Genomic DNA, 12,133 nt, shown 5'->3' with positions numbered 1-12,133 from the left:
GTGCCTGCAGACTATGTGGGTGAGGTCTTCAAACGCCGTGTAAGGACCCTGACTGGCAGATAGAAAGGTGCCTGTGTAGAGTGCACAGGTAAAAAGGGTTCCGCTAAGGGCTGCGCGCGGGTCGGAGGAGGCGTGAGCAGCAGTATATACCCACCTCGACTGCAATCAGAGATCCCCCAGCAGTGGAAGACAAATTAACTACGCTAAATTGGGAGAAAATGGGAGAAAACCCATGACTATAAGAATTTATTTACATTTGAAAAGAACTCCATTCATTGCGCCGCATTCGTCTGCCAGATTTGTCTTTTTTTTTTTTTTTTTGAAAAGTTGTGCTGCACTGAATGCTGGGATTGCCTTCACCTCTAAGGAAGCATCAAATGCTCCCTTATTATTCAGTCAGTTTACTGCTTTGAAATAAGGCACCTAAGAAAATTCAGACAGATGCAAATGATGCAAAATGCCGTCTATGTAGAGAGGTCAAGGTTTTCGGACAGACCCTAAAACAGGGATTTTCTAATTTTTTTCATTTTCATCAACCGCTTTATTCTGCTCAGGGTCCCAGCAGGCCAGGAACCACTGGGAAACAATAGACGCAAGGCAGAAATGCTCTAGACTTGTTGGATATATCATGACCAGCAATGTGAGTTTACAGTGTGAGTGTGTGTGTGTAACCTTGGATTGGACATCAGCGTTGTGGTCGTTCTGAAGCAACAATGCTGCAGATTTTGTATCATCTTTGCGGGCAGCAATGTGTAGCGCTGGGAGACGCACCTTCCCTTTTGTGTCATTCTCCAGTAACAGAGAAACCACCTGATTGTGACCCTGCTGCAGGGCAATCGCCAACGGTGTGAAACCGTCCTGCAGGGGGAGACACAAGGGTATAACAGCTGTAATTTTATTCCAATTACATAACATTACTAAACTACTATTACTTAATGTCTAAACAAACCTCAGTGGCGGTGCTCTGGTTTCCTCCGTTCTCCAGCAGGTAATGTACTACATCCAGGTGATTCTCTTGAGCAGCCATGTAAAGTGGAGAAAAGCCATTCTGAACACACACACACACACACACACACACACAATGATTGAAACACAGTATTTAAAACATTTGTGACACAGCTGATTTAAAATAGTGAGTTAAATTTAGCAGGCAGGATCCTACTAAGGTCTCTAATTTCAACTGGTTTGCATACACTTAAATAAACATGCACTTGAATGGTGTCGCGATTGCTATGATTTCTGCTAATATTTTGTCTGTGACTGAAGGATTAGAACGAGACATGCTCAAAAATATTGGCGGCATGTCAGTATGAGCAGATAATAGTTTTAATAGTAAGTCTGTGGGTGCGGCATCTGAGGCTGAGGCTAGAGAACGACTGACAGACGGTTCTTACTTGTGATTGGGCATTGACGTCTGCTCCTCTTTTCACCAGCAACTTTGCCACTTCCTTCTGGCCAGCCAATGAGGCAATGTGAAGAGCCGTGTTTCCTTTCTACACAGCCAATCAGAGAGCAGGACAGTTCGGACAGACACATTTATTCAACATCAATATCACACAAACAATGATTGCCCCATAACTGGCTGCATCACTGAAATCATGCTACATGTTAATTAGGTAAATTGCTTTAAATTTAGTAAACTGATTAAGTAACCAAGGAGGAAATTACTTTTACAATTATTTACTAGCTTTAGATCATTTTCAGGATGTGATTGGTTGTTCTGCAAAGCTTTGAGAAAACATGACTTATATATGGTGAATGTATACATGACTCAGCATATACACCAATCAGCCATAACATTAAAACCACCTCCTTGTTTCTACACTCACTGTCCATTTTATCAGCTCCACTTACCATATAGAAGCACTTTGTAGTTTTACAATTACTGACTGTAGTCCATCTGTTTCTCTGCATGCTTTGTTAGCCCCCTTTCACCCTGTTCTTCAATGGTCAGGACTCTCCCAGGACCACCACAGAGCAGGTATTATTTGGGTGGTGGATCATTCTCAGCACTGCAGTGACACTGACATGGTGGTGGTGTGTTAGTGTGTGTTATGCTGGTATGAGTGGATCAGACACAGCAGCGCTGTCACTGCTGGACTGAGAATAGTCCACCAACCAAAAATATCCAGCCAACAGCGCCCCGTGGGCAGCGTCCTGTGACCATTGATAAAGGTCTAGAAGATGACCAACTCAAACAGCAGCAATACATGAGCGATCGTCTCTGACTTTACATCTACAAGGTGGATCAACTAGGTAGGAGTGTCTAATATAATGGACAGTGAGTGGACACAGTATATAAAAACTCCAGCAGCGCTGCTGTGTCTGATCCACTCATACCAGCACAACACACACTAACACACCACCACCATGTCATTGTCACTGCAGTGCTGAGAATGATCCACCACCTAAATAATACCTGCTCTGTGGTGGTACTGTGGGGGTCCTGACCATTGAAGAACAGGGTGAAAGCAGGCTAAAAAGATATGTAGATAAATAGATGGACTACAGTCAGTAATTGTAGATCTACAAAGTGCTTCTATATGGTAAGTGGAGCTGATAAAATGGACAGTGAGTGTAGAAACAAGAAGGTGGTTTTAATGTTATGGCTGATTGGTGTATATATGTTTTCTAAAGTTTTCTGCCCACAGTAAAGCACCAAGCAACATACTATGACTTATCACAATGCCACTTTCATTATTTTGATGCAGTGGTCTGAGGTGATTCCAGAGAACCAAGCTTACAACAATAACGACATCTACAGTCTGCAAGGTCACTGTGTAAGCTGAGTGAAGTCAAACACTTCATTTAAGCATCAGCGTCACTGTATTGATGGTGTTGGTGATATATGGTGTTGGTAGATGATCATCTGATTTATTGAACCTTTGTAGAAGAGTTGACTGCTGCTCCTCTCTCCAGCAGCTCCTCCACCATCTCCACATGACCTTCTTTGGCAGCAAGATGGAGAGCATTTAGTCCATTCTACACACACACACACACATACACACACACACACACACACAATGTGACTGTTATTATATCATGATATCGGACATGTTTACCTAATAATCTTCACACACTAATTTTTAGATTGTTTTAACATACAACCCCAAATCAGAAAAAGCTGGGACAGCATGGAAAATGCAAATAATACAAACACAGAGTTTTTTTTTATTGCAGACAGGATGAACCTGAGATATTTCATGTTTTGTCTCCTCAGCTTTATTTAATTCATTAATAAACATCCATTCCTGCATTTCATGCCTGCAACACATTCCAAAAAAAGTTGGGACGGTAAAGCATTTACCACTTAGTAATGTTGTCATTCCTTTTCACCACACTTAAAAGACGTTTTGGCACCGAGGAGACCAAGTGATTTAATGTTTCAGCTTTTATTTTGTCTCATTCTTCCCGCAAACACGTCTTAAGATGTGCAACAGTACGGGGTCGTCGTTGTCGCATTTTCCATCTCAAAATTCTCCACACATTCTCTATTGGGGACAGATCAGGACTGCAGGCAGGCCAGTCCAGTACCCGTACCCTCTTCTTCCGCAGCCATGCCTTTGTAACTTGTGCAACGTGTGGTTTTGCATTGTCTTGTTGAAAAATGCATGGCTGTCTTGAAGGCAGCACATGTTGCTCTATGATCTCAATGTACTTTTCTGCATTAATGCTGCCATCACAGAAGTGTTAATGACCTTTGTCAAGAGCACTGGTATAGCCCCATACAATGACACAGCCTGGCTTTTGGACTTGTTGCTAATATCATTCTAAATTCTAAAACCAACATGCTGCTTGTAAGTGTGGATGTGTTAAATCTTACCTGGTTACAGGTAGAGATGTCTTGTCCTCCTTTCAGCAGCTCCAGAACTTTATCAATGTTTCCAGCTCTTGCTGCTCTCAGGAAGCTGGTGTTACTATCCGACTGCAAAAAGAATGCACAAACACACAAGGAAATGTTTAATTAGATGCATATTAAAGCTGTTTAAAAGCTGTTTGCCTTTAGGAGTTCTGAGATTTGTTGGGGTTGCCACTGTTGGGGCTGGAACCAACAACATTTAATTACTAGATTACTTAACCATTAGGCATTTGCCCTAGCTAATCTATTAAAGTGTACCAGCTGAGATTTAATTAAATACTATGCACTGATGATAAATTATTAATAACGTACGTCCTGTCATAACCATAAAGCAGGTGGACTGGTTATTCTGCACCCTAGGAGTAAGTGATGTGAGTGTGGATTGGAACCCTGCCCACTTAGTAGTGCAACGTGGGGGTTTGAAATGCAGCCCAAATTTATACTTTGTTACTATCCAGTCTAGCAAATAAAGAATGGAATGACTGTAAAACAAATACAATCACATGTAGGAAACAAGGGATCCTATTGGGAGAATGTCAAACTACAAACTAGATTAAACCCATATTGCTGAGGTTGTGCAGTATACTGTCACCTTTAATAACAAATTATCACTGTCAATTCTAGTTAAAAAAAAAAACAAGCTGATACTAAGATCCTCTCAGTTACCAAGACATGGCCTTTTATTCCTTGCAAGCAATTATAATTGATTACAGTTGGTGGTTTCTCTGTATCCATATAAATTAGTTTAGTTTGACTGCACCCATTAGATTGAGCCACAGTCAGTACAGTGAGAAAGTCTGGAAAGCTCTGTATAGATCTCAGAAACAACCTCTGAGATAGATATTTAATGTCACTTGAATTCATATCTAAGCAACTCCCATTACAAGATCATCTGTATGAACATATACTGTATATATACAGTATATTGTTCCTACAATAGAAAATGGCCTTTAACCAAAATATGATGGACAAAAAGCTAACCTGTCAGCTTATGCTAAACAACAATTTGTCTGCATGGTAAGATTTTTTTATTCCATGAGCACAAAAAAAACATCTAACCTGAATTAAAAGTTGCTAAAGCAAACACGTTACTTTCCACAGTCAAGTAAGCTTTACATTAAGAGCTGCTGTGCAAGAAAGAAGCCTCTGTGACAAAACTGGTAACTTTGAGCTAGACCAAAGTGGGTTGCTAAACACAAGCAGGAGAGTATTTTTTTCAGATATAAAAAACACCCAACCTTTGCCTATACTATATGGAAACTTTTGTCCTTAACTATATTTGGAAACCAGTTACCAATGTATGTGTATGTGCTTATGCAGTGGCACAAGTATATAAATCTGTTTGTTACACTGAAATGTAAATCTATCAGTATAGGGTGGGGGTATGGAGTGGGGGTGTTGAGGATGGGACATGGGGTACAGAGAATAATTTCATTAAGTGCTAGACTCTGAACAGCCAATTTGCATAAGACAAGACTTAATCAGAGCATCAACTGCAGACACTAAAATGCACAGTACGTATTTTGTGTTTCTGGTAGTGATGCATATTTTGCCAAATTAACTGTTAACCATCATGCTTATAGCTACACATCACAGTCTTGAGAATGTAGTGATAAACAGTTAAAATGTGTAGAATTTGTAGTACACTGAGATAGTAGGGTTAGGGTTAGGGTTAGGGTCATATGAATAAAGACTGTGATGAAGGATGAACAAAAGCTCATTAGAAGTCTATGCCTTCTGAAAGTTGCATCACAGTGGCAGTAAAGGTAGCTAGGTTCCAAATCACACACTACTTTTCTGCATAGAAAGTTTAATAAGTGCACTGTAAATTAAAGTTACATACTTTTTAGCATAAAGGATATGGTTTGGAATGCACCCATCAACTCACTCATAAACATGTGCTCATTAATACAAATGAGTTGCTTTTAAAGTCAGTTAAGGGTTTTGTCTGTTAAGGTGTTTCACAGGTCAAGAGAAGATATTAAAGCAAAACAAATAATAAGTGAATTTATTTTTACAATTCCTATCTAATCAAAGTGTTTGTAGCTACTACACAACATTTACTTTCTTATAGTCTATGTATGTCTAGACATAGGAATCTCAGTTTGTATCTAGATAAATGTACAAGTATAAAATACAAAAGAAATACAAAGATTTATGAAATCAGTATGACAAATGAAATGTCAGCTTAGAAAGTGAGCAATCAACTTTCACAACAGTGTGTGAGAGGGTGAGGGTTTTCAGACAACAATCTGTAAAATCCACCTCATTCCTTAAATTATTAATGATATCCCAATCAGATATTCCTGGAACACCCAGGGGGGGCAGGGCTAATCAATAACAAACAACAGATGGATAATGGAGTGGGTAGTGGATGAACAGATGATGGATGGATAGATGGATGGATGAGCACATAAATATTTATCACAACAAAAATCGTAATCTAACATTGCATATACTAGCATTTGAGATCAGTGGCTGAAAGAATGATGCATGGTCACACCGGAAAAAAATAAGTACCTCTTATTAAGATGGTTTAAAGTCATTTAAAGCCGTATATATAACAGTTATTTTGTTTAGGTAATACACCTTCTAATACTCACATCTACTTCTATAGGGACAGTATGGTTTATATGGGTGAAGCATTTTTGAGAGGGGCAGTATGGTTGGTGAGAAGAGCTGTATGATTGATTACGGGCAGTAGGGTTAATTAGTTGATCTCCAATCAGAGGTCTACAGGATCCCAGAAACCAAAATCAGTCTTATGTTAGCAAACACTATCAAAGAATATAATCTTTTTTACTTTGGGTTGTTGTTGTAATTTATTTTGGAGGCGGGGGGGGGGGGGGGGGGGGGGGCTAACGTCAAACCTTAGAACAACAAAATCAAAACAATACCCATCACAGACTTAATGCAAACATCTGAATATTACTGGCAAGAGCAACTGCAAGGCCATTGCAGTGGGGGTACAAATCTGTAAGCATCTAACACAATTTGCCACACTACTTTGGAAATAATCAACATCAGTACATTTGGGTTGCCAGATGCACAAATCACACTTTTTGTAGTGCCAATGTTTATTAAATTTCATATCTACATCTTTGGGACAGTATGGTTTATATAAGTGCAGCATTATTGAGAGGGGCAGTATGGTTGGTGAAAAGAGCTGTATGATTGATTAGGGGCAGTAGGGTTAATTAGGGAGGCATTATGATTAAATAGGGGGCAGGATGGTTAATAAGGGGTAACCAGTTAGTAAGAAATCAGTAGGTTTTGTGAGGAGGGATTAGTGTTGATTAGAAAGACAGTATGGTTAGCAGTATGATTAATGGGGGAGAATGGCTAGTGAGGGGGTTAGTATGAGAGTTTGTTTATTAGGATTTTAACGTCATGTTCCACACCTTGGTTACATTCATGACAGGAACGGTAGTCACTCATTACACAAGGTTTATTAGTTCAAACAAGGTTATATCGAATACAGTCATGGACAATTTTGTATCTCCAATTCACCTCACTTGCACATCTTTGGACTGTGGGAGGCAATCGGAGCACCCGGAGTAAACCCACGCAGACATGGGGAGAACATGCAAACTCCACACAGAAAGGACCTGGACCGCCCCACCTGGGGATCGAACCCAGGACCTTCTTGCTGTGAGGCAACAGTGCTACCCACTTAGCTACATCTATGGGTGCAGTATTGTTGAGAGAAGAAGTAAAGAAAATGAGAGGGGCAAATGGTTGGTGAGAAGAGCTGTATGATTGGTTAGGTGAAGTATGGTTAAAGAAGGGTTAATTAGGTAGGCATTATGATTAAATGGGGGGCAGGATGGTTAGTAAGGGGTATAATAGTTAGTAAGAAAGCAGTAGGTTTTGTAAGGAGGGATTAGCATTTATTAAAAAGACAGTGTGGTTAGCAGTATGATTAATGGAGGAGCATGGTTAGTAGGAGTAGTAAGAGTTGTTAGTATGGTTAGCAGTTCCTTCTACCTAAAGAGTAGAATTAATCAGACTGACCTTTCTGGTTATACAAATAAAAGAAAAGCCAAATTTAGACTGATTGACTGTCAAGTGATTTGATTATAAACAGATTTTACATGCTTGCCAAATCTTCATAACAACAGTGATTGAATTTTTTTTTTACTTCACCGCTGACTGAGGACGCCTCTCAACTGACATACGCCCCCTCCGGCACATACAGTCAGTACAGACTGCATTTTTCACCTGCACGAGTCGAGTTCAAACACCAACGAGCACTGTGTACGGAGGGCCACACCCCCATCAGCATTATTCCTCAGCCCTGTGCAGCCGCCATCAGTCAGCCAGCAGGGGCCGCAGTCGCACCAGTTATGAGGACCTATGATCCGACTTTTTATCCTCTAACCCTGAACAACAGCCAATCGTTGTTCATGCAGCCGTCCAGCCCAGTCGGAAGGCAGAGCTGAGATTCGATACGATGTATTCGAAACCCCAACCCCAACCCCAACTGAACGGCCAACAGTGATTGAATGTTTAGTGTTCAGTCAAGCCAGGACAAACTTACTGACCAAGCCCATGAAAAGATCAATCAAGGCTAAATTAAAACCAAGACCCATACTAATTTAAACCAACTGAGTTCAAAATACATACCAAGAAAGACCAAACAAAAAGGTGCTGCACGTTTTGTACCTTCCTATGAGTAACAGCACAGATCAGAGCTCCAGTTCTAATCCTAATGTTTATAACTTCCCATTTACAGCTCTTAATTCCTTTAGCATCAGAGTTACTCGGACTGGTGTCATTATTGACCAGCAGAGACTCAAAGCAGCACTTTTACCTGCTGTACAGGTTCTTAAAATGCTACAAAAAACAGGCACTTCTGATTTCATTGATTTCATGTTGTGATTTATATGTTGCCCTAGTAGTCCCATAAGTCTCTTTGTATTAAAGCTCACAGAATGTCCCACCCAGGAGTAAAAAAAAAATGTTTTGATTGAAAATTACTGAACCATTTTGTATCATTGCTGTATTTAAAATAATAACTAAAAGAGGTGCATCCCCAGAAATGTTGAAAATGGATGTATCCAGAAGTAAACATGTTCAGGGTGTGGCAGAGAAAACAGAAAAGCATATAATCAGATTTATGTGAGTGTGTAGATGGGTGGGAGAAGTGTGTGTGTGTGTGTGTGTGTGTTACTTTGAGCGCTCAGTCCATTACCGGAATCTGATTTCATTGAAAAACTGAGCTCACCCTCACCGCCTGATGGGAAACCACACCATTACACCCCCACCCCCCTCCACACAGACACTGATACAGACACACACAGACACACACACTTCTTCCACACACTTACAGCGATATGAGATCATCATAAAAATAACAGCCTGAATTTTTGGCATCCATCTACAGTACACGGAATGCTGTATCACATCTCTATGCAAAACTGCTTACATGCTCAGGACTCATAAACACTACACACTACTCACTACAATAACACAATACATGAGGTGACATTGTTTGTGTACACTATTAAATGAGTGTATAATGATTCTAGATTGCAACACACGCCTATAAACGGTCCAGCCCTAACGTGGCCTTTATGCTGTAAAGATGAAGGCCAGATAAAAGGTGTCATTACTTTGTCTTGTATATTTGTCTTATAGATGTTGGGTAACAAATAATGTTTTACAAAATGTGTTGAATTTTTACTCAAGATCTGAAATGATTCAGTGTACAATATGCTATAAAAGAAGCAGAAGACTGTGTGATCAATGTAGCATATTAACATGGAGCATAGTGTGTCTCTCCATACACTATCCAGCTGTGACAGGAAACAGCTAGCAACTACGCCCGTCAGAAGGAATCTACAGCTCTCCTTGTTCAGAACGTGGTGGTACAAGCATCAGTGAATCTACAGGTTCCCAGGAACCACTGTCAGCCATATGACACCCCTGTTTTGATAGTTACTGTTTAAAACTATTGTTTTATTTGGTGTCTTGAAAGCAAAATCAGTTCAGGACAGTCGTGTCCTTAATAAATCACCATGTCTTATATTATCAACCACTATCAAAGAATATAAAGAGGTCTTTTTTACTCTGGGATCATTCATTTGGGGGTGGTTTTGGTAAAGGTGCAAACATATCAAACCTTAGAACAACTAAATTAAACAATACCCATCACAGACTTAATGCAAACACCTGAACATTACTGGTAACTGCAATGCCAATGCAGTGGGGGTACAAATCTGTAAGCATTTAACACAATGTGCCACACTACTCTGGAAATGATCAACATCAGTACATTTGGGTTGCCAGAAGAAAATTACAAATCACACTGTTTGTACTGCTAATGTTTATTAAACTTTAAACTTTGCTATGACACAGCAGAGATAAACACACTCAATCTTAGTATATAAGACACACAGCTGCTACAGCGCCCCCTTGCTGCAAAGTTTACAATGCATAGCATTTGAGTTGCACTTTAAATCAATCTTGTATAGCTAAAAACTCTTGCATTTTTATTTGCTGTCTCAACCTGTTTTAATAATAAGCAACATCAATGCTCCGGCTATGCTGTTGTTTCCTAGGAATGGGACTTAAATGTACCACTGTGCTGCTCTGCACTGCTTTTGATTACCTGTGTTGGGTTGTTTAGTTTATTCATACGCAGTTCAGACTGACCTTTCAGAGGGCACATGATGCCAGGTTAAATATTCTCTCCGTTCCCATAGAGAGTGGCAATTAAATTTATTAAGCAGACAATACTGCAAACATACTCATACGTGCGTGCACGCGCTCTGCAGAATTGATGAGCACGTGTGTTTGATCATGTGTGGCGTTAACCTGTCAGGGGAACCAGGGCAACGCCTCTCATCAGCACCGGCACTCGTGCGTGTACCCCGCGTTCCCAACCCTGCAGTACTGACCTGGCGCACGCGGCCGTGCTGCGGCGGGGATCCTCCCTCCGGTGAGGTGCTGCTCGAGGAGGCCATGATCATCCACCCTACTCAGCACAGATCAGATCAGACCAAACGCTCCTGCAATCCAAAACCGTATTAGACGCTGTTCAGATGTGCGCTTGCTGGTCTCGGTCCCGGAGCCGCATCCCGGTATGCAGTATAAACATATGCACTGGAGCGCGCGCTGTGTCCGTCTCTCCTCTGTCCTCCCTTTGATGTTCTACCTATCAGCCCCCCCACGGTGCAAAGCTCGAGAGCCTCTATGACCACCGTGCACGCGCGCGAGCGCCCGTTTCTTTGCTCGCTCGCTCTCTCGAAGAAAATAAAGCTCTGCAGGACGCGCGCGCAAACGTCTCCGGCGCGCGCATGCACGCTATATTTATAGTTTATTATGCATGACGTCATTGTGTCAGTAAAAACCAGTCTACGACAAGATGATCACACACAGTTACACAAAGTGTAAAACGTAATTGTACATCATATAACACAATTATTATTTTAATTATCAGACAATTATCAATTATCAAGTTTTTCAACACACGTATCACCCTTGTGAAAAAGTGATGGCCTGCTTGATTATATATATATAAAATGTATAATGTATAAATATATATACATTATATATATAGTATATATATATATACAGTGTATCACAAAAGTGAGTACACCCCTCACATTTCTGCAAATATTTTATTATATCTTTTCATGGGACAACACTATAGAAATAAAACTTGGATATAACTTAGAGTAGTCAGTGTACAACTTGTATAGCAGTGTAGATTTACTGTCTTCTGAAAATAACTCAACACACAGCCATTAATGTCTAAATAGCTGGCAACATAAGTGAGTATCCAGCACTGCCTTAACCCTCCTGGGAATGGAATTCACCAGAGCTGCACAGGTTGCTACTGGAATCCTCTTCCACTCCTCCATGATGACATCACGGAGCTGGTGGATGTTAGACACCTTGAACTCCTCCACCTTCCACTTGAGGATGCGCCACAGGTGCTCAATTGGGTTTAGTCCATCACCTTTACCTTCAGCTTCCTCAGCAAGGCAGTTGTCATCTTGGAGGTTGTGTTTGGGGTCGTTATCCTGTTGGAAAACTGCCATGAGGCCCAGTTTTCGAAGGGAGGGGATCATGCTCTGTTTCAGAATGTCACAGTACATGTTGGAATTCATGTTTCCCTCAATGAACTGCAGCTCCCCAGTGCCAGCAACACTCATGCAGCCCAAGACCATGATGCTACCACCACCATGCTTGACTGTAGGCAAGATACAGTTGTCTTGGTACTTCTCACCAGGGCGCCGCCACACATGCTGGACACCATCTGAGCCA

The 12,133-nt window shown here is 40.9% G+C and overlaps 1 protein-coding gene across 1 annotated transcript in view; it reads right to left on the bottom strand.

Annotated features, from left to right (window-relative positions):
• Positions 1-11,014, bottom strand: part of ank2a (ankyrin 2a, neuronal) — a 64,866-nt gene extending 53,852 nt beyond the window's left edge. The window contains exons 1-6 of the mRNA XM_063008480.1: positions 10,762-11,014; positions 3,824-3,925; positions 2,884-2,982; positions 1,395-1,493; positions 950-1,048; positions 673-858 (exon numbers count right to left, since the gene is read on the bottom strand). Coding sequence (XP_062864550.1) covers positions 673-858; positions 950-1,048; positions 1,395-1,493; positions 2,884-2,982; positions 3,824-3,925; positions 10,762-10,833 — 657 coding nt within the window. The 5' untranslated portion in view covers positions 10,834-11,014. The remainder of the gene's footprint in view (positions 1-672; positions 859-949; positions 1,049-1,394; positions 1,494-2,883; positions 2,983-3,823; positions 3,926-10,761) is intronic.
• Between the last annotated feature and the right edge of the window lie 1,119 nt (positions 11,015-12,133).

The sequence above is a fragment of the Trichomycterus rosablanca genome, chromosome 14, assembly GCF_030014385.1.
Source record: "Trichomycterus rosablanca isolate fTriRos1 chromosome 14, fTriRos1.hap1, whole genome shotgun sequence".
NCBI classification, from domain to species: Eukaryota; Metazoa; Chordata; class Actinopteri; order Siluriformes; family Trichomycteridae; genus Trichomycterus; species Trichomycterus rosablanca.
This window is presented reverse-complemented; position numbering and strand designations above follow the sequence as displayed.